Source organism: Sesamum indicum, linkage group LG1, assembly GCF_026168435.1.
Source record: "Sesamum indicum cultivar Baizhima isolate 11 linkage group LG1, ASM2616843v1, whole genome shotgun sequence".
In the NCBI taxonomy this organism is placed as follows: domain Eukaryota; kingdom Viridiplantae; phylum Streptophyta; class Magnoliopsida; order Lamiales; family Pedaliaceae; genus Sesamum; species Sesamum indicum.
This window is the reverse complement of record NC_142657.1, coordinates 22,658,578-22,679,941: the sequence shown is the minus strand read 5'-3', so window position 1 is coordinate 22,679,941 and position 21,364 is coordinate 22,658,578. Positions and strand designations below refer to the sequence as shown.

General features: G+C 37.5%; 8 protein-coding genes across 11 annotated transcripts; 1 reads left to right on the top strand and 7 right to left on the bottom strand.

The window, feature by feature from the left end:
- Window positions 1–40: 40 nt before the first annotated feature.
- LOC105172196 (heavy metal-associated isoprenylated plant protein 16-like) lies at window positions 41–955 on the top strand. The gene is made up of 3 exons (XM_011093569.3): window positions 41–155; window positions 241–319; window positions 663–955. Exons 1-3 carry the CDS (start codon window positions 150–152, stop codon window positions 881–883), a joined length of 306 nt encoding a protein of 101 aa, XP_011091871.2. The 5' UTR covers window positions 41–149; the 3' UTR covers window positions 884–955.
- Window positions 956–1,906: 951 nt separating this feature from the next.
- Window positions 1,907–4,150, bottom strand: LOC105174344 ((-)-isopiperitenone reductase). Its single transcript, XM_011096425.3, has 5 exons — window positions 3,755–4,150; window positions 3,413–3,662; window positions 3,043–3,144; window positions 2,670–2,849; window positions 1,907–2,501 (listed from the first exon to the last, which is right to left on the bottom strand). Exons 1-5 carry the CDS (start codon window positions 3,790–3,792, stop codon window positions 2,124–2,126), a joined length of 948 nt encoding a protein of 315 aa, XP_011094727.2. The 5' UTR covers window positions 3,793–4,150; the 3' UTR covers window positions 1,907–2,123.
- Window positions 4,151–4,484: 334 nt separating this feature from the next.
- LOC105172185 (ankyrin repeat family protein) lies at window positions 4,485–7,116 on the bottom strand. The gene is made up of 6 exons (XM_011093551.3): window positions 6,963–7,116; window positions 6,149–6,236; window positions 5,900–5,964; window positions 5,070–5,138; window positions 4,946–4,995; window positions 4,485–4,846 (listed from the first exon to the last, which is right to left on the bottom strand). The coding sequence occupies exons 1-6, from the start codon at window positions 7,023–7,025 to the stop codon at window positions 4,735–4,737; spliced, it is 447 nt and encodes a 148-aa protein (XP_011091853.1). The 5' UTR covers window positions 7,026–7,116; the 3' UTR covers window positions 4,485–4,734.
- Window positions 7,117–7,814: 698 nt separating this feature from the next.
- On the bottom strand, window positions 7,815–9,815 carry LOC105172169 (short-chain dehydrogenase/reductase 1). 3 transcript variants are annotated; one of them, XM_088882072.1, is made up of 5 exons: window positions 9,592–9,815; window positions 9,204–9,450; window positions 8,834–8,876; window positions 8,441–8,631; window positions 7,815–8,319 (listed from the first exon to the last, which is right to left on the bottom strand). In XM_088882072.1, the coding sequence occupies exons 1-5, from the start codon at window positions 9,675–9,677 to the stop codon at window positions 7,942–7,944; spliced, it is 945 nt and encodes a 314-aa protein (XP_088738198.1). In that variant the 5' UTR covers window positions 9,678–9,815; the 3' UTR covers window positions 7,815–7,941. The 3 variants fall into 3 exon arrangements, with proteins under 3 accessions (XP_088738198.1, XP_011091833.1, XP_011091841.1); XM_011093531.3 differs by having other exon boundaries at window positions 8,441–8,605; window positions 8,838–8,876; window positions 9,592–9,809; XM_011093539.3 differs by lacking the exon at window positions 8,834–8,876 and having other exon boundaries at window positions 8,441–8,605; window positions 9,592–9,813.
- Window positions 9,816–10,049: 234 nt separating this feature from the next.
- Window positions 10,050–12,178, bottom strand: LOC148789538 ((+)-neomenthol dehydrogenase-like). Its single transcript, XM_088882068.1, has 5 exons — window positions 11,972–12,178; window positions 11,563–11,809; window positions 11,198–11,236; window positions 10,745–10,909; window positions 10,050–10,612 (listed from the first exon to the last, which is right to left on the bottom strand). The coding sequence occupies exons 1-5, from the start codon at window positions 12,055–12,057 to the stop codon at window positions 10,235–10,237; spliced, it is 915 nt and encodes a 304-aa protein (XP_088738194.1). The 5' UTR covers window positions 12,058–12,178; the 3' UTR covers window positions 10,050–10,234.
- Window positions 12,179–12,746: 568 nt separating this feature from the next.
- Window positions 12,747–15,074, bottom strand: LOC148789537 ((+)-neomenthol dehydrogenase-like). The gene is made up of 5 exons (XM_088883823.1): window positions 14,911–15,074; window positions 14,490–14,736; window positions 13,914–13,988; window positions 13,477–13,656; window positions 12,747–13,295 (listed from the first exon to the last, which is right to left on the bottom strand). Exons 1-5 carry the CDS (start codon window positions 14,928–14,930, stop codon window positions 12,918–12,920), a joined length of 900 nt encoding a protein of 299 aa, XP_088739949.1. The 5' UTR covers window positions 14,931–15,074; the 3' UTR covers window positions 12,747–12,917.
- A 314-nt stretch (window positions 15,075–15,388) lies between these two features.
- Window positions 15,389–17,732, bottom strand: LOC105174340 ((+)-neomenthol dehydrogenase). Its single transcript, XM_020694986.2, has 5 exons — window positions 17,505–17,732; window positions 17,102–17,348; window positions 16,615–16,689; window positions 16,214–16,396; window positions 15,389–16,082 (listed from the first exon to the last, which is right to left on the bottom strand). Exons 1-5 carry the CDS (start codon window positions 17,522–17,524, stop codon window positions 15,705–15,707), a joined length of 903 nt encoding a protein of 300 aa, XP_020550645.2. The 5' UTR covers window positions 17,525–17,732; the 3' UTR covers window positions 15,389–15,704.
- Window positions 17,733–18,687: 955 nt separating this feature from the next.
- Window positions 18,688–21,219, bottom strand: LOC148789536 ((+)-neomenthol dehydrogenase-like). Of its 2 annotated transcripts, none has more exons than XM_088883808.1 (6): window positions 21,078–21,219; window positions 20,833–20,945; window positions 20,455–20,701; window positions 19,868–19,942; window positions 19,460–19,642; window positions 18,688–19,296 (listed from the first exon to the last, which is right to left on the bottom strand). In XM_088883808.1, the coding sequence occupies exons 2-6, from the start codon at window positions 20,850–20,852 to the stop codon at window positions 18,919–18,921; spliced, it is 903 nt and encodes a 300-aa protein (XP_088739934.1). In that variant the 5' UTR covers window positions 20,853–20,945; window positions 21,078–21,219; the 3' UTR covers window positions 18,688–18,918. The 2 variants fall into 2 exon arrangements, with proteins under 2 accessions (XP_088739934.1, XP_088739938.1); XM_088883812.1 differs by having other exon boundaries at window positions 20,833–20,942; window positions 21,078–21,217.
- Window positions 21,220–21,364: the final 145 nt, after the last annotated feature.

The window sequence follows — 21,364 nt, the reverse complement described above, 5'->3', positions numbered from 1 at the left end:
TTTTGGTTCCTTTATATGTCAGCAAACTACTGCATTCTTGAGGCAAAACAGTTCCAATTTTCAGGTACCCAGAAGACCAATCTTGAACAGAAGCACAGAGAGAGAGAGAGAGAGCAACTATTATAATAGATATTCTTATTCTTCAGAAGATGAAGGTAAGATTTGTACAGTGATGTATGTTTTCTGTTTTCCCAGATTCTATTATAGACTTGGTAATAATCAATGAAACCATCATTGCAGCAAAAGATTGTGATCAAGCTCGGAAATGGCAACAACCAATACTCCAGTAAAGCTATGAAGATTGCAGCTGGTGTATCTGGTAAGTACATTACAAACATACTCCCCTTACTGAAAGATCCTCAACAGCATGCTCCACATGTCTGCCTAAAACATTATAAGACTACAGGGAGGTAGCTAAATGAGTTGCATTACCTTAAAAGATAGGTCGTCAATTAATCAAGTTATAGACAAGCTGGTTTACAGTAGTAGAATCCTAACTATCAACCAGTTTGTAGTTGTAGAGCTAACAACGTGTGAATAATAATAGACTATAATTCGACTGTGGATACTAATATTGAGTTATATTCCTAGCTTTTGGAACAAAAGTTAAAGACAGTGACTTTTAGGATAAAAGTCTCAATCTGTGTCTGTATTTTGTGCAGGTGTTGAATCCATGACATTGCTTGGGGAAAACAAGGACCAAATAATGGTCATAGGTGCTGGGATTGATGCAGTCAACTTGACAAAGTGTATGAGGAAAAAACTGGGATCAGCTGAACTCATAAGCTTGGCTCCCATTGGAGACAATGAAGAAAAGATAGAAGCCATAACCCATTACTCGGAAAGGCCAATTTATCAATATCCCTTGTGGCACTACTACTGATGTGATCTCTATCTATTGGGACAAATCAATTAATATAAATTTTAAAAGTTGAATAAATTAGTTATTTTATTACGAATGTATTTTTTTTACTTCATAAAAATTTGGTGCGCGATATCATGTAGCTCCTAAATGCTATGGTGAACATTACTATTTTATCCTTGTTGAAATATTTTAACAAATAAAAAAAATTGGGGTAGGTTAAATAAATAATCCATAAGGAATACTAGTGTATAAAAGTATTTTAGAAAATTTTAAAAAATATAAAAAAATTTAATTTATAATTCAAAAGGATATTTTTGATGAGTTTATCACGCAAATTGGATGGAAACTTAATAGAAACTAATATAATGGGCTCGTTGTTAGACAAATATTAAAATTAAGTGGATATTTGTAATTTTTTAAAAACAATCTAGTTATATCAGACCTCATGCAAAGTGATTGTAATTTACTCTGATTGATATTCTTTTTCTTGAGAAAATGAAGGTAAGAGTTTTTACATAAACATATTGCAGCAAAAGATTGTGATGAAGCTCAGAGATGGAGACAAACAATACTCTGTGAAGCATTACTAAATACTAACCGTATGTATATATGGTTGTGAGAGATTTGTGTGATCATGTTCAAGAAGGGTTGCTATGTTGGGTGCACTTCTCCTACATTTGTTTACTCTAACAAAAACCAATGTTGAGCAGCATCGTGCTCGGGGAATCCATGACATTGCTTGGGCAAAACAAGGATCGAATAGCGGCAGTTCGTTTCGGCATTGATGCATTTAGTTTGAGAAAAACTGGGATCAGCAGAACTCGTATGCTTGGTTCCAATTGCAGACAATGAATCAGAAGAAGAGAAGATAGAACCAATAGTTCAGTACCCAAAACGGCACTACTGCTGATCCTGATATCTATCTTGTAGGACAATAGCTATGTTGTTGATTGTAATGTGAAGTGTCAGTCATGCAACATTATTTAACACGCAGAGCACATTTCCTTCTGTCGAATCATGGACATAATAATCACATGCATATGATCAGAAAGAATTGAAAGCAAATTTACTTGAATGGAGTTTGGCACTTCGCCTTATACACATAACACTGATGGAGAATTGAGAGTTACTCCTTTCATTTCTTCAAACCAATACCACAAACTTAATACGCCATTGGCTAGTGATAGCTCATCATGCAGTGAGGTCGATTCTCTTGTATGCAGACTTATGAGTAACAGGAAGAATGGAATGATATCCATCAGAAAGATGATATCTGGTTTCGAGAAAAGAAGAAGCCAGAAGGCCCTCCATTGGGCAGCAGTGCCAGCTTCACTGGACTTTCAGCAGCTTCTGAAGCGCTTAATGGACCAAGATTGTAGGTGATATCTGTTCTGGCAAAACCGGGACAGACGCTGTTGATGCAGAAACTTGGGTATTTCCGGGCTATAATCCTTGTATATGCATTCAGAGCTGCTTTTGAAACTTTATATGCTGCAAAATGTGGCGGCCACTCATTGGCTTGCACAGAACCCTCTTTGAAGTTTTTCAGAAATTTTTGCACCACCTCATCTACTTTCTCTTCTGTGAGGCTTTCTTGGTTGCTTAACACTCCTTTAGCCCATTCATTGCTCAGAAGCTGAAAATATCAGCACGAAACACTGATTCATGGTTCTTGAAATCTGTGTTGTCAATTTTAAGGGAAAAATTCCATGTTGCTATATAGAGGAAATGATCTATGATACCAATAGTTACACATAGGTTCGTTCAAGAAAACAGTTCTGATTTGTTAACATTGTAACGTTACCCTTAAATTTCCCAATGTTGAGGACACATTCACAATCCTTGGTGCATCGGATAACTTTAGGAGGGGAATAAGAGCTTCAGTCACTCTTTTTGTACCATAGTAGTTCGTCTCGACACATTGTTCAGCATCCTCAAGAGTCTCAAAAATTGTTCCACTTGCTTTCGGCTGAATAGGTTCTGGCTGCAAAAATTTGGAAAGAAAAATCAGTTTCCTGTCGCTCAGATTCATAGGACATATAGAGTAGGCATCCCCTTTAGGCTTAAAACTTTTTCCTCTAAGTTACCGTCATTGCATCAAGGAAGCAAACTAACAGAAAGAACATAAGACCATCATTGTTATAGTTCGAGCATAAGTTTGCAGGGATCGAACAAACCTTTCCACCTAGCAAAAGTGAATTTGCATCTCTCTCGAATGTCTCTTGAAGAATCAAAATATCTCCATCTAAACCTATTCCAGAGATTCCAGCATTGTTCACCTGCATAAAGTCGAATTCCTTTTGCTTAGCAATGATGATATCTACAAAACAAGCCGAGTTTCAGTGAGTTACAATTTGTACAACTCTATCTGCTGCTTCAGAGTAGTGTGCTAGAATCCTTCCAACAAATACTAAAGATGCATATGACTCTCTCAAACAAGAAAACCTCAAGCAATACAGTGTCCCGTCGCAGATGCATACACCGTACAACAATATAGAAATACTAACATGTTGATGAAGTATTCTCATAGAATGAGAGTAGCAATACCAGAATATCAAGCCTTCCATATTTTGCTTTAATGAACTCAACAAGAGAAGCAATGGTAGCAGGGTCCAGAACGTCAAGTTGATGAAAAACTACATTATCAGAAAGGCCAAACTCCTCCTTTAGCCTTTCTTGAGCTTCAATGCCTCTCTTCTCACTCCTAGCTGTTGATATCACCATGATTCCTTCGGAAGCTAACTGTCTACATATCTCGAATCCAATGCCTTTATTGGCTCCTGTGACCACTGCATACCTGAAAGGAAAAAATAAATAAGAATCCAAGAACAAAAGCATGATACTAATGCTGATAGGAATTTAGTGTTCATGGAGATATGTTTTTACTACCTTTGTGTTGCAGGGTTGACGACAAACGGCTCCGCCATTTTTTGTGTTGTTTGGTTGCTCTCAGTGGAGAGGTGAAGAGCTTCTTGGTTTTCAGAATTTTTGGTGCCTCTTATCTTAATATTTCCTTCACATGAGGACTAATATCAATCGCAGCCCACAACTTTGGTTTCTTGTTCCAGTGCTGACGTTGTCACTAGATATAATACTTGAAATCAGCTAACTATTTTGTCTCTCTTCCAAACTCAAAGCAGATATTTCTGGGAAGTGCAAACCCCAGTTCAGTGCTACCACAAACAAGTCCTATTATCACTTTACGTAGCCGACGAATCATGCGAGTTCTAGAGAAAAGATGAAAACGGTCTGTTTCAAGTCCCCATAATTCCTTATCTTGCAGCCAAAGAAAAAATCGAACACGATACCTTAATTTCCAATCGGCATTTTTTCCACACTTATTCCTACGGCAAATTTCATTCACATCCCTGAAATTAAATCTAATTATATTAACATTCATATGCTTTGTAAAATTACAAATATGTCCCTTAAAATTATAGTTGTAGCTACAAATATATTCGCTATTAAATAGTGAAATTTTAGGCGAGTATTGTACATTACTCCACTTCATTTGGTGTACCTGTAATTTTACAAAGAGTAAGGAGTAGTTTTGTAATTAAGTTTAATCTCAAGGGATATCGATGTAATAATTTACCCTTATTTCTAAGGGATACACATGTTAAAAAGGCCAATGAACTGCCATTCCCATGATAAAGTTGTGGAGTAAACATCTGATCTAATGCGATCCCGACTTCTGCAATAAAACCGTGTCTGACGGTTATCATACTCAACTCTAGAACAGGAGAAATCTCCAGATGGATTTTTGACTTAAAGAAAAGAGAACTTCATCCCAGTAGTTGACTATTTTCCCCTAAGATGGGGGAAACTTGAGTACAGATCAACGTGATATTTCAAACAGACGTATAGGACTATGAAACTGTTGTTCCTGTGAGTTGAACCTGCGCTGCTGCTTCATTAATGGCATCAACGACATCCATATTCCCCCTACTGATTGCCTCATCCATGGGAGTTCTCTCATGGCTAATATAATCCAATACCATAATCACGTTAGATGGGAATGAACCAACAGATCTTTCTATTCACAGAAAAATTCTGAATTACTAGTCAGAATTCCCTGACCTGTTCAGCAATGAGATGTTGCCTCCAGCAAGAATCAGACGTTTCACAACCTGCGGAAAAATATTAATTAACTCTAGATATGAAAACTGCCAGGTACCTACTTACAGAGGGGCACAGTTAGCACCTCAATTTGGCCATTGAGACAAGCCCAATGAAGAGGTGTATTCTTCTCCATGTTACAGGCGTTAACATTCTGTCCACCAAATATTTGTTAGTCATATACTCTTCTCAACGGTAGAATGCAAAACCATAAAACTTGAAACTGGAAGAAGGAACAATCAAGTTACATGGACTGAGAGAAAGTATAAGTATAATTTGTTACTTAAATACATTTTTCTTCTCCCAATAACTGCCCAGACCATACAATACATCAAAGTTCGGAATTTTCTCAACCTATAATTTTCTTAACAGCCTAGCTTTCTTGCACCAAAAATACATGAAATTGCCAACAGCTAACGGAAATAGTGCCATATTTGGAATAGGAGCTCCCATCCAAGTGTCCTCTAAATTTAGCAAACCTCCTAGTAGATCTGGAAAACACAAACTTTTGCAGAAAATACAGCAACCCCGGAAAAGCATAACAAGAGAAGCTAACAACTGAGGATGGGGTTTTGTTAGTTGTGATAGGCTCTCTATCATAGCAAAAGTCAGTAGCCACTTTCTTCTGTCACCTTGATAGACAAAACAGTATAAATCTCCCTTATAAACATGAAGGAGGTTGAGGATTTCTCAAAATTTAACTACCAGCTGAATTATAAGCTGACTTATGAAATGCTACATGATTTAAGAAACAATACGACCATCTCGGTATAAAAGAGCTTAGAGTGTTCTATCACACTTTTGTATTATATTTCTTCAAATGATGACAAACATTTTTCTAGTAAAAAGAACATCCTGCAAATAAACAAAAACTAAAACACAACCAGATGCTCTTGAAAAATATAACTCCCTTACCACTCCATTGTTGATAAGATAGTCAACAATGTGAACATGCCCATTTGCTGATGCCATGTGTAGTGCTGCAAAATCACATATCAGAACAGAATGAGATGAGGATTAAGAAGGAAAACCCAAATACCAGAGTGCAACAATATTCAGAACAAAAAGAGATGAAGATTAGAACGGAAAAGAAAAACCCAAAAAACCAGCTTGCATCAATATCAAACATGAAAAAATAAGTCAAATGCATGCTAGAACTAAAACCTGTGCGGCCTTGTGAGTCCTCCGAATCTAGAGAAACACCAGTAGATGCGATGCTCTTGACATCATCAATATCATCATATCTAGCAGCCTGTCCAATAATAGAGCAAAGACGACAAGTTAATAGCCCTCTTCCAACAATCAAAATACTGATCATTCAGCATAAAGATGACATTCTTGACAAGCTAAATCATAAACAAAAGGACATAGTGGGGGTGAAACAATAAGACAAATAACAGAAATAAAAAATCATAATCCAAGTCCCAACCACATTAAATGGCATCTCCTGAAATCATCTTTTAATTCAACGTTCAAACCCAGTCAAAGTTTAAACGCAACAAACAGCTCAAACAAGTACAAACATATAGACCTATGATTATCAGGCTCTTCATAATCTGCTACATACTTCAGTTTGTTCCTGATCTGAAAGTATTGAATTCAAGTAGTAACAGCTGAAACAATAAGAAACAGAGACTCAAACTTTACTTCTCTAGGGTTTAAATTTCACCTTTCCAACAAAGGTAAAACTGATAGTACTTGCACTTAACAGTCAAAATACTAAATTTCAATCACTTGTGCTCCAAGTGGACTTAAAAATTAAGCACAAGCACTAGTAACAGTACGATGATTATGTCAGAAAAAAGGGCACAATAATAACTAACAAGGAATTATGTTTCTAATGCAACTTAAAAAAGAAGAGAAAAATTAAGTTCCACAACTGAAGCAATTTGCTTAACATAAATTAACAGTAAAGATAAAATGAAGGTAACAATTGATTGGGTCATGTATAGTTGTAGCGTTCGAAACATTTGGGCACCTCAAGCAACGCTTCGATGCTATCTTGGGACGGCTGTTCTACTGTGCTCTCCTCTACTCCCATTCTTGTGCGTGTGTGTGTCTGTGAGAGAGAGAGAGAGAGGAATGGAGGCGAGGCGAGTAGTGATACAGTTGGAGCTTGGGACTTAATTGGAGTCGTTTAATAAACAAACATGAAATTATTTGGGCTGACCCACCCACCAATGTAGTTTGCATTAGGCCCATGTTGCTGGTTAAAATTGACACGTGTATTGGTGACAAAAATTGTGGGCTACATTGGTCCCATGTTTTAGGTTAAGCTTACGAAATGGGACCTGATCCAATCTGTTTGCGTCCAATAAGGGTTGAGCCCAACTCCTTTGGGAAAAATTGGCACACCCAGTGGGCATTGATGGGCTACAATTACTAGAAGTTTGTTATATTTACAAAAGCTAAATCATGTTTATATGTTATTGATTAAGTTATTATTTAAGTAATTTCTCAATTATAAATACTTTCAATTAGAAATGGTTATATTATTTTTTAAAATTTATATGAACGAACGGAATTACAATTGAAAATTAAAAGGCTGGCCCAAGTTTTGGATTCAATAATTCAATTTTAATCATCAATAATTAATATACTAATATTAGTGTATAATAATAGACTAAGAACTACTCTTAAATTTGTAGAATTGAAATACCAAATGTTTCATATGATTTGATACAAATAACTGAATTTATGTTTAAAGAGATTTGTGGCAAAATTAGACATGGCTGGGGAAAATCAGAACCTCAACCGTTCCAAATATGAGATGTCAAAGACTACCTGCGTAGTCAGCCTCATAACATGATATTTGACCAAAACCAAGACATACTGCAAAAGAAAATCTTACACAAAAATGTCAAATACCTTTACAAGACAGTTCTATTCACCCGGAAATATCAAAATTTGTTCACAATATCAGTCCCAACATTACTTATGCACAGGCATGATCATTCCTAAAAAGACGAAACTTGCATCCGATTAAAGAACAAGCCCGAAGGTCCATCATCAGGCAACAGGGCCAGCCTCACCGGACTTTTGGCGCCTTCTTCGGGTCTCAATGGCCCAGAATGGTTGCTGAGATCGGTCTTCACCCAGCCGGGGCACACACAATTAATCAGCATTTTCGGGTACTTCTTTGCCAGAAGCCTCGTGTACGCAGTAACAGCTGCTTTTGAGACACAATACACACCCCAATAACTAGGCCAGCCTTTGGCTTCTGCAGACCCCTCCTTGATGTCTTTAAGGTACTCGTTTAGTACTTGGTCAATGCGTTCTTTTGTGAGGTTCTCAACGTCGTTGAGTGTTTCCCTAGCTGATTTATTGCGTATACCCTGAGACAAAAAGTTTGGTTACAGTTATCTGTTGAGAGTTCTTACCTAAAAGAAAGTGAATGTTATAGATCAAACAAGCCCAGAGGACATATGTAAATGCTCATAGAAGTATGAATAGTACACTCAGCGCTCCCATTGTCGATGAGACGTTAACAATTCTTGGAGAATCAGAGAGGTGGAGTAGGGGAAGTAGTGCTTCGGTGGTTCTTTTGGTGCCAAAGTAGTTTATTTGCATACATTCTACTGCTAATTCATAAGCATTCCCTTTGCCTTTTGCTCCACCAGTCTGCACCAAGAAAGTAAAGACTGAAGCTCAGAATTGCATGAGGCATACTACATTCCTTGAGAATGAATCTACAGCAGTTACACAAGTAAAACTGTGAATAAGCATCTCCTACTTCCAAAATCTTCTCATTTGATACCACTCGTTTAGATTTTGGCATTGAGAGTCGGCATAAATCAAGTGGATCATCCTTACCCAGTTGGTTTTCCAGCAAAGGCACAGTAAGAGAACTTACCCCACTCTCAGTGATTCCATTAACCCCAGCGTTGTTCACCTGCACATTAACCGGTCAAGGAAAAAAACTGCAAAATCACTTGGCAGGTGAAGAACTCAACTCCCAATTCTTGATTCATTTGTCAAATATCAAAAGAAAATCCAATTATAAAAATGAACCATTCTGCTTGCTATATAATGAATTTTCCAGCCAAATTGATCTTACAACTGAACTCGAGCAAAATTCAATGTCAAAAGTGAACAGAATCGAAAAGGGTATCTCACAGAAAACAAGAATCATAATCAAACTCAAAGGGGAAGCAGAAATGAAGAAGAAAAAGGGGAGGACAGAAGAACCCAATTCCAAGAAGACAGTCAATGATCATACCAAGATATCGAGCTTTCCAATTTCAGACTTGATAAACCCAGCAAGATAATTGATACTTGCTGAATCCATCACATCGAGCTGATGAAACATTATGTAATCAGAAAGCCCAGACTTCTTGAGCATCTCAACAGCATCAAGCCCCCTCTTCTCGTTTCTTGCCGTCAACACCACACAAACACCCTGAGACGCCAACTGCCTGCATATCTCTAATCCAATCCCTTTGTTTGCCCCTGTAACAACTGCATACCTGCAATATAACACACACCCACATACTGTGTTTATGTGTCAATGGAGTTAAATAAATCAAAGAAATGGTAAAATATTATAAAGAAACTGATGGTAAAGGTGACAAGAATGTTTCAAGAATGGCATACAGTTTTTTACTTACTTCTTGATTCCAGCACTCTTGGGGGTTACTACTCCAGCCATTAGAGGAGAAGCTGAACTCTTCATCCACAGTTTTAGTAGGAACATTTGTTTTCTTTATCTTAGTACAAAAACAATAAACTTGAACATAGGCCCTACAGTATACAGTCCATGTTTTATCTTTGCTTACTTTCCAGAAGGCCTTATTTCAATCTTGGAATGTTGGTCATCTTATCTTATCTTTTTGTTAGAGATTCTTGATTCTTGGTGATTTTACTATTGGAAGATTGGTTTCAATTGTTTGGTCTTACCCACAAATGTAAGTTATGGACTATACTTGAGTTGGGCCAAATTTTTGGGCAAGAGAAAGTAACAAGGCCATCCAAGTTTATTTAACTTGATTTAATTTGCTGAACGTTGTGGTTGTGTATTTCAGCCTTAACATATGATACTTGATCAAAATTAAGATATAAAGCAAAGTGCTCAAGAATAAATAACATAAACACATGTCAAGTACCTTTGCAAGACAGTTATCTTCACCTAAATCACAATTCATTCACTATCAGTTTTGAGTTTTGTCCGAAAACCTTTACATCTAACACAGACATGAAAAAACAAACCATGAAACTTGCATCCGAATAAAGAACAAGCCAGATGGACGAACATTAAAATGATGAAACTTGCATCCGTTCAAAGAACGTGCCAGAAGGTCCATCATCAGGCAACAGGGCCACCCTCACTGGACTTCTGGCAGCTTCTTCAGGAGTCAGTGTCCCGGTATGGTTGCTGAGATCGGTCTTGGTCCAGCCGGGGCCTACAGCATTAATCAGCATTTTGGGGTACTTCTTTGAGAGAAGCCTTGTGTATGCATTCACGGCTGCTTTTGAGATACAATACGCGCTCATATAACTAGGCCAGCCTTTGGCTTCTACAGATCCCTCCTTAAAGTCTTTGAGGCACTCATTTAATACTTGATCAATGCTCTCTTCTGTGAGGTTCTCAACATCGTTAAGTGTATCTCTAGCCCATTTGTTGCGTATACCCTGTGACAAGAAGTTCAGCAACAGTTACTCATTCAGGGTTCTTACCTAAAGAAAGCAAAGACGAATCATCAAACAAGCTTAGAAGAGATATATATATAAATGCCCGTGTCAACATGAAAAGTATGATAGTACACTTAGCGCCCCCATTGACGAGGAAACATTAACAATCCTTGGAGAGTCAGAGAGTTGGAGTAAGGGAAGCAATGCTTCAGTGGTTCTTTTGGTGCCATAGTAGTTCACTTGCAGACATTCTACTGCTAACTCATATGCAGTCCTTTTCATTTTTGCTCCACCAGTCTGCACCAAGAAAGTGACATTGAAGCTTGGAACAATAGAAGAAGCATAACTACATTGCTTCAAAATGAATCTACAGCAATTACACAAGTAAAACTGTGGATAAGCTTTGGAAACGTCGGGAGTTGATAACATGATAATACACCTAATTCTAGCACACAATTGAGAGCATTTCAATGCAAGATAATGATACTGCTCTTCTCGAAGTAGCAGGACACTGATAGTCAGCATAAATCAAGCAGATCATCTTACAAATTGATTTTCCAGTAAAGACAAGGCAAGAACACTTACCCCGCCATCGGTAGTTCCACCAACCCCAGCATTGTTCACCTGCACATGACCGAACTTTGCATTTTACATATTCATTCTTTATAATCAAGTAAACGATATGAATCTTCATCACTAAAGATACAATTACACCAGAAATTAGCCAAAACTGCAAGACTCCAACTGGACTTCACCATAAAATATCTCAAGCTAGCAAGATCCACGTATTCTTCAGCCAAATTGATCTTAAAACTAAATCATAGTAAAACTCAATGTGAAAATGAACTGAATGGAGAAAAGGGGCCAAGAATCATGATCAAACTTAAACGGGAAGCAGAAAAGGGGAAAACAGAAAAACCCAATTCCAAGAAAGTAGTCAATGATCATACCAATATATCAAGCTTTCCAATTTGAGACTTCATAAACACAGCAAGAGAATCGATACTTGCTGAATCCATCACATCGAGCTGATGAAACATTATGTAATCAGAAAGCCCAGATTTTTTCAGTTTCTCAACAGCATCAAGCCCCCTCTTCTCATTTCTTGCTGTCAGCACCACAGAAACACCCTGAGATGTCAACTGCCTGCATATCTCCAATCCAATCCCCTTGTTTGCCCCTGTAACAACTGCATACCTGCAATATTACACACACACACACACACACAGTATATATATATGGGTGTTGTGTGTCTGTCAATAGAGGTAAATAAATCAATGGAATTGTGAAATATCATCAAGAAATTGATGGGAAAGGTGAGAAGAATGTTTCAAGAATGGTATACAGTATTTCCCTTACTTCTTGATTGCAGTACTTGTTGGGGTTAGTCCAGCCATGGTAGAAGAAGCTGATGAACTCTTGATCCAGAGTTTTAGTCGGAACATTTGTTTTTCTTTATTTTAATGAAATAATAATAAACATAAGACTATAGTATATTATTGTCCACGTGTTGTCTTAGCCCACTTTCCAGAAGGCTTCATTTCCATACTCAAATGTTGGCTATGTTGTCTTTCAGAAGAAGAGATTTTATTGTTTGAGATTCTTGATTCTTGTTGCTTAAATATGTGGCATGGAAACTCCCAGGCTACATCAGCTTGTGCTGATTTTATAAAAATATTATGGAGAATATATTTTGGAATAACTTGTTAACAATGAAAGCATATATGGATTATTTATCCCAAAAAAAAAAAGTAGTATATGGATTTAATTTGAAGATTTGCATTTATTTTAATCTCAAATAAATATCAAGTTATGTAAAATTAATCAGTGTGGTTATATGAAATTTCATAGTAAAAATTAAGATACTTTTTAACAAAATATATATATTTATATTAAGTTATTGATATGAAGACTTCAATATGATCTTAGCTTCTCCAAAATTATTTAGGAGATGGGGCAGTACTACTTAAAGAAAGAAAACCTTTACAAACTTTGGGTTTTTATTAATGAAAAAGATTGAATTTTTGTGCTATATCCAAAAAGTTCTCAAGAAGATGTAGAGGTAAAATTTCAATGCAAACAACTGTTGCATTAGGTAGGTTGAATGCTGTAATTTGGAGGGAGATCAAAGTCATATCTAAAACAAGTCAACTCAAAAACAGAGTGATTATTACCATTACAAACATTTCATTGTACGCACTAATCCACCAAAATGATCAGACATTCACCATATCACTAGAGCAACTTCACCACAAACTTAAGATGAATACTACATGCATATCCTCACAATCACACTCATTATTTCTCAAAAAGATGAGACTTCCTTCCTAACAAAGAACTCGCCAGAAGGCCCATCATCAGGCAATAGAGCCAGCCTCACCGGGCTCTCCGCACCTTCTTCTGGTGTCAAATAACCAGTATTGAAGTTGATATCGGTTTTAACGTATCCAGGACACACACAATTAATCCGAAAATTTGGGTACTTCTTGGCTAGAATCCTTGTGTACGCATTCATGGCTGCTTTAGAGAGTATATATGCACTTAAATAACCAGGCCAACCTTTGGCTTCTAGAGAACCCTCCTTGAAATCTTTGAGGAATTCATTCAGCACTTGATCAATTCTCTCTTCGGTGAGGTTTTCGGCATCATTGAGTACTTCTTTAGCCCATTCATTTGGTATGTACTGGAAACAAAAAATTTCAAGATCAATGGTTTGTTTTGATATATACACAATGTAGGCAATTTGTGCCTAAATACTCTGAAGTAAAGGTCACATATTCATTTGGCTTAACTGAGCTCACTCTAAACTACTGTGTCTTGAAGATTTTTGGAGTGCATATATGAAGTAAATGCAAGAATAGTACCTCCAGCTTCCCCATCGAAGAGGATACATTAACAATCCTCGGAGAATCAGAGAGCTGGAGTTGGGGAAGCAGTGCTTCAGTAGTTCTTTTGGCGCCGTAATAGTTTATCTGAAGACATTCTGCTGCTAAATCATAGGGCTGAGTCATTATCTCACTCCAATTGATCTTTGCTCCTCCAGTCTGCATCAGAGGAGCATTCAAGAATCAGTTAGAATACCATTTACTCGTGCTTTGTAGTTTCTTCACAGCCAAAGATAAACAAGGAGAAGTGCCTTTTTCAGAATGCAATACAATCAATGCTCACACATTTTCGTATGTATCTAGGTAATACCCTCCTTGGTGGTTTTATCTTGGTGAAATATCAATATATTATGATATAATCCGAGCCACAATTTGGAAAAAGTGCACAAGAAATGCAAGAAAATGGATCGGCTCACCCCACTGGCCGCCCCAGCAGAAGCTTTGAAAGACTCACCGTCAACGATGGCGCCACCAATCCCTGCATTGTTCACCTGCAGATTGGCCTCAATTTAGCTAATATATGTACACCTCAGTTCCGTAAATCAAGAGAAAGACGTGAAAAAGCAATAGTAGGAGAAAGCAACAGTTGATTCTTAGTTGATCCTGTCTGATTTAGCAAGAAGATTGAACAGCAAATAAATTATGATGCTGTTAACAACTTATCATCAAACAATTGGGAACTGGGATATTTCACCCAGAGGAACACAATAATGATATCAAACAAAACCCAACAAACATCAATTTAACTGGTTATTCAAGATACCACTTTGTCAGTAGTTCTTCGTTTCTTGATACTAATACCATTTCAAGAAATCCAACCTAACTTTTCTGCCATTCAAAATCCAAACTCTGATAAAAAAACTTAGTAAAAAATCATCATGGGCTGTTAAGGAAGAACAAGAACTGGAAAATATAATCATATCTGAACAATAAGATTACTATTGAAAAGGGGGAAGAAAAATCAATTTCAAGAAAACAGTTTGTGGTCATACCAAGATATCAAGCTTTCCAAACTGGGACTTAACAAATTCAGCAAGGGAAACAACACTTGCTAAATCAGCCACATCAAGCTGATGAAAGACGACACAATCAGAAAGGCCGGAGCTTTTGAGTTTTTCAACAGCTTCAAGCCCCCTTTTCTCATCTCTAGCAGTCAACACCACTGTGATACCTTCTCTTGCCAACTGCCTGCAAATCTCCAAGCCAATCCCTTTGTTTGCCCCTGTAACAACAGCATACCTGCACAAGGAAAAATCCCACAAAAAAAAAACAGAAGAAAAAGATATATATCCACATTATAATCCAACAAATAAAATTAGATATAATGATAAAAATTTTAAAACCAAAAAAAAAAAAAAAGAAGAAGAAGAAAAAAGATGTATGAAGTTAAAGCAAGAAACAGAGGCTTGTTACTTTTTGGTTGCTTTAGCCATTGATGAAGTTCAATGTTTTCCTTGGATGTGAATCTGAATTCTTGCTCTCGTGATGTTTTTTTTGGACTTGGTGGATTAAACTAGAACTTTGGTGCGATTGCCTTTTTGGACTCTTGCGGATTAAATTAGAACTTCTTTGGGATCCCACGTCCACGTGCATCAACAGACAACGCTAGCAGAAGATACACTTTTTGCCGTCTACGCCTCTCGTTTTCCTATTTGAAGCTTGATTATTTTTCTTGCTACAGCATGCAACCGTACTATATTTCTATTTTTTATAAAAATACAAATATACAATTCCAAGGAATATTAATAAACTTATTTAGAAATGTACTCGTAAAGTTTTGCCGCCAAGAATTGAACATGTAAAATTTTCAAGATGTAATTTATCCTACTTATTATAATTGTAGGATTGTAGTCATAATTACAAAATATGCAAGGGAAAGAGGGACTACCCATCCAAGAAACAACAAGTCTCTTTTATAAATGGAAAAACTGATATTTAATGAACAGTAATGAGAATACTTAGCTAAATATTTAAATGAAACTAGTTATTACATATAATTTGGAGCCATTTCTGTTGAACAATTGAATCAGAAGTGCTCAGCTGACACAATACTGGATTTCAAACAACACTTTTTTACCATTACAAACATTTTCATGGACACAAACTAATCCACCAAATGATCCTTTATTCCACAATATCATCAGAGGAAGTCGAGGAGAAACTTAAAGATGAATACCATATACCATCACAATCATACTTATTATTCCTCAGAAAGATGAGACTTCCTTCTTTTCAAAGAAGCAGCCAGAAGGCCCATCATCAGGCAACAATGCCACCCACACCACTCTCTCCGCACCTTCTTCCGCTGTCAAGTGACCAGTATGGAAGTTGATATCAGTGTTGACGTATCCCGGGCAAGCAGAATTAATCTGAAAACTTGGGTATTTCTTGGCTAGAATCCTTGTGTATGCAATCAAGGCTGCTTTAGAGAGAATATATGCACCATTATATTTAGGCCAGCCTTTGGCTTCTAAAGACCCCTCCTTGAAATCTTTGAGGAACTCATTCAGCACTTCATCGATTTTGTCTTCTGTAAGATTCTCGGCATCGCTGAGTACCCCTTTAACCCACTCATCTGGAATGTTCTGAAAGTAAAAAGTTCGGAGTAAAAGTCAAATATCTGTTTCGACTCGACCAAGCTCTTTCTAACCTACTGTTTCTTGAAAATATGGCATGTATATATAAGGAAAATGCAAGATTGTGACAAGAAGAGTACCTCGAGCTTCCCCAACGACGAGGATACATTAATAATCCTTGGTGAATCAGAGAGCTGGAGTAGGGGAAGCAGTGCTTCAATAGTTCTTTTGGCACCGTAATAGTTTATCTGAAGACATTCTGCTGCTAAGTCATAGGTCTGAGTCAACTTTATCTCACTCAAATTGCTTTTCGATCCTCCAGTCTGCAACAGAGGAGCACTCAAGAATCAGTCCATACTACAGTTCCTCCACAGCTAAACACAAGTGCCAAATACAATTAATGCACACATTTCGACAGGTATCTAGGTATTACTCTTCTAGGAGATTTTATCTTGAAGAAATATCAATGTATTATCATATAACCCGAGCCAAAATACAAAAAAGAGGTGCATAAGAAACGCAAGAAAACGAATCTACTTACCTCAGAGGCATCCCCAGGGGAAGCTTTCAGAGACTCACCCTCGACAGTGACTCCACTAACCCCTGCATTGTTCACCTGCAGATTGGCCTCAACTTAGCCATTTATTCATCTAAGTTGTATAAATCAAGTGTAAGACATGAGAACAAAACAGTTGGAGAAAGCAACAGCTGATTCTTAGTTGGTCATGCCTAATACAGCAAGAATGGACAACAAATCAATTATGTTCCTATTACCTGACTTATTATCAAACATTTGGGAACTGAGAAAATTCAACCCAAGAAAAATCAAATTAACTGTTTGTTCAAGACAACCACATTGTCAGTAGTTAGATCTGAAAAACTTAATTGTTTCATGTCTTTATAACAATGCCAATATTTCAAGAACAGGGAAAACATAATAATCATATCTGACAAGAAGAATATATATGGTTACACTACTGAAGGGGGGAGCAGATCAATTAGAATAAAACAGATTTTTGTGGTCATACCAAGATGTCAAGCTTGCCAAATTGGGACTTGATAAATTCAGCAAGGGAAGCAACACTTGCTGAATCAGCCACATCAAGCTGATGAAAGATGACAGAACCAGAAAGGGAAGAGGCTTTGAGTTTTTCAACAGCTTCAAGCCCCCTTTTCTCATCTCTAGCGGTCAACACCACTGTGATACCTTGAGCTGCCAACTGCCTGCAAACCTCAAACCCGATCCCTTTGTTTGACCCTGTAACAACAGCATACCTGCAGCACAAAAATTCAAGTCAAACGAAGAAACTGAACAAAAAGATATTCACCCATAATATATGCAACAAATAAATCTTGATATAATGATAAAAAGACTAAAAGCCAGAGAGAGATGGGAGAAGTTTATCTGTAGTTAAGCTTGTGGCTAGTTACCTTTTGGGTGTTTCAGCCATTGATTAAGCTCAATCTTTTGTATCTATCTTTGATGGTCAACGTGAAGCTCAATCTGAATTCTTGTGTTTGTAAACAAGCACAAAGTTTCTGTTTGTCCCCCTGGTATAATATAGGCCTTTGTTGGCGTTTAATTGAGCAATTATTGGGATATAAAATAATCTCAACCACTTAGGCATGTTACATGTTCAATATTTTAACCAAGAAATCTGTATGGACTTATATAGTTTATGTGTTTCTCTTTTATAGTGGCATATCTTTATTAATTATTGAAAGAAAGTTTACAGCTATACATATCATTACCAATATTCAAATATGAGAATTGGGAAAGGCAGGCAACTCCTAGAAGCCAGGTGAAGGTTCGTAGTTCACCTACCAACTCTAACATTTCATAAAATATAAGAAAAGCAACTTCATTTCCTTGCCGGCTCAACGCTCACACACGCATAAATTCCCTCCGTTTATGATATTTGCAAAAACAGGTCAATTTCAGGGGTAATTGGCACTGAAAATAGGGTTGATAGGCACTTTCGCATCCTAAAAATATAGAAATGGCAGATAAATCTTGGCAAAAATGCAACCTTTAACCTTTCCCGACCAAATCGCTCACCGGTTTAGGGTCCCTTTTGTCGAAGAAAAGTCCTTTCCTCTCTTGCAGTTGTTTTCTCCTCCCCCTCTTTCCAAGCATTTCCATCTATCAATTTTCAATTGAAGCCGTCCCAAATAACTCACGGCATCGCCACCATTACAACAAATCAATTCGCAGCACCGTCATTTAATTTCTGCACGCACAACAAGAACATAAAACATGCACACAAGGCAACAAGATTCTCACATTGTCACTCAACTCCAATTAAAGGAATGGATCGTAAATAATTAATAATGAAAGAACCATACAAAATACCGTTGTTCAGAAGTAGTAGAATAGCTGCGAGTCACATTGTAAAATTGTAACCCTAAGACCACCCTCAGGCTTGGGGGAGGCCACCTGCCCATGTGAGTGTGTGAAGTCAATGGTCAGTTTGGGGGAGGCCACCTGCCCATGTGCATGCAACCACAAAACCAGCAGAAGAAATGCATTTTTGCCCCCCATCTCTATTTGTTACGGTTTTAGGATTATAGTCAATATCTCAGGAAAAGAGGGACTAGCCCTCCAAGAAACAAATGAAAAAACTTAGCTAAAAATTTAAATGCAAATAGTCATTTTACATATAATTTGGGTTTGGAGCCATTTCTGCTGAACAACTGAATCAGCCAACACACTACTGGAATCCAAACAAACACTTATTACAAACATTTTCATGCGCCATAAACTATTCCACAACATCATCAGAGGAAGTTGAGGAGAAACTTAAAGATGAATTCTACATACCCTCACACTCATACTTATTATTCTTCAGAAAGATGAGACTTCCTTCCTTTCAAAGAAGCAGCCGGATGGCCCATCATCAGCCAACAATGCCAGCTTCACCAGGCCCTCCGCAGCTTCTTCTACTGTCATATGACCAGTATTGAAGTTGATATCGGTGTTAACGTATCCGGGGCACACGGAATTGATCCGAAAACTCGGGTATTTCTTGGCTAGAATCCTTGTGTAGGCATTCAAGGCTGCTTTAGAGATAATATATGCACCGTTATATTTAGGCCAGCCTTTGGCTTCTAAAGACCCCTCCTTGAAATCTTTGAGGAACTCATTCAGCAATTGATCGATTTTGTCTTCTGTAAGGTTCTCTGCATCGCTGAGTACCCCTTTAACCCACTCATCTGGAATGTTCTGAAAGTAAAAAGTTCGGACATCAATGGTTAACTGACTTAGTGCTTTGAAGTAAAACTCACATATCCGTTTTGACTCGACTGAGCTCTTTTTAAGCTACTGTTTCTTGAAAATATAGCATCTACATATGAAGCAAAATGCAAGAATGTGACAAGAAGAGTACCTCGAGCTTCCCCAACGAAGAGGTTACATTAACAATCCTTGGTGAATCAGAGAGCTGGAGTAGGGGAAGCAGTGCTTCAGTAGTTCTTTTGGCACCGTAATAGTTTATCTGAAGACATTCTGCTGCTAAGTCATAGGTCTGAATCATTTTTATCTCACTCAAATTGGTTTTTGAACCTCCGGTCTGCCATAGAGGAGCACTCAAGAATCAGTCCATACTATAGTTTCTTCACAGCCGAAGCGAAGTGCCCAATACAATAAATGTGCACACATTTTGACGTGTATCTAGGTATTACTCTTCTCGGAGATTTTATCTTGAAGAAACATCAATATATTATCATATAATCTGAGCCAGATAGCCCAGATTCAAAAAAGTTCATAAGAAACGCAAGAAACTGGATCTACGTACCTCAGAGGCAGCCCCAGGGGAAGCTTTCAGAGACTCACGGTCAACAGTGATTCCACTAACTCCTGCATTGTTCACCTGCAGATTGGCCTCAACTTAGCCATTTATATATCTAAGTTGTATAAATCAAGAGAAAGACATGAGAACGAAACGGCTGGAGAAAGCAACAGCTGATTCTTAGTTGATCATGCCTAACACAGCAAGACTGAACAACAAATGAATTATGTTGTTGTTACCTGACTTATTATCAAACATTTGGGAACTGAGAAATTTTAACCCAAGAAAAATCAAAATAACTGTTTGTTCAAGTCACCACCTTGTCGGTAGTTAGATCTAAACTTAGTTGTTTCACTTCTTGATAACAATACCAATATTTCAAGAAAACCCAACCATATGAACTTTTCTGCTATTCAAAATCCAACTCTGAGCAAAAGATTCAAGATAAAATGAGGGGTTCATAATCGGCTGTTAAAGCGAAGACCAAGAACAGGCAAGATATACTAATCATATCTGACACTAGAAGAAAATATATGGTTACTACTGAATGGGGAGGATAACAATGGATTCAAGAAAACAGTTTGTGGTCATACCAAGATATCAAGCTTGCCAAATTGGGACTTGATAAATTCAGCAAGGGTAGCAACAGTTGCTGAATCAGCCACATCAAGCTGATGAAAGATGACAGAACCAGAAAGGGAAGAGGCTTTGAGTTTTTCAACAGCTTCAAGCCCCCTTTTCTCATCTCTAGCAGTCAACACCACTGTGATACCTTGAGCTGCCAACTGCCTGCAAACCTCGAACCCGATCCCTTTGTTTGACCCTGTAACAACAGCATACCTGCAGCACCAAAATTCAAATCAAACAAAGATGCTGAAGAAAAAGATATCCACCACAATATATGCAACACATAAATTTAGAGAGAGAGAGATGGGAGAAGTTCATCTGTAGTTAAGTTTGTGGTTAGTTACCTTTTGGGTGTTTCAGCCATTGATGAAGCTCAATGTTTTCTTTCTATCTTTGATGCTCTCAATCTGAATTCTTGTGTTTGTAAACTAGCACAAAGTTTCTGTTTGTCCCCCTGCTATAATATAAGCCTTTGTTGGTGTGACTTGGCAAATTGAGCAATTATGGGGATATAAAATAATCTCAACTTTAACCAAAAAATCTGCATAGCATAATATAGTTTATGTTTTTCTCTTTTATAGTGGCGCACCTATGCAAATGATACATAAAGAAACAAGATAGTCAAAGTATTTTGTCCATAGTCTCGGCATGGTATCGGAGCCCACCGATGGAACTGTTCAACCCACGACTTCTGATCCTTGACAATCAGAAATGACCTCACAGAGAAAATGATTGAAGCTCTACCAAAGGCGTCAGTTCCCCAACTCACTCTTGAGTCTCCGGCCGCGCCTATTGGTATTAAATTGGATGGAACAAATTATGCTCTATGCTCCCACGTCGCTGACATGTACATCTCAGGCAAGGATAAATTGGGAC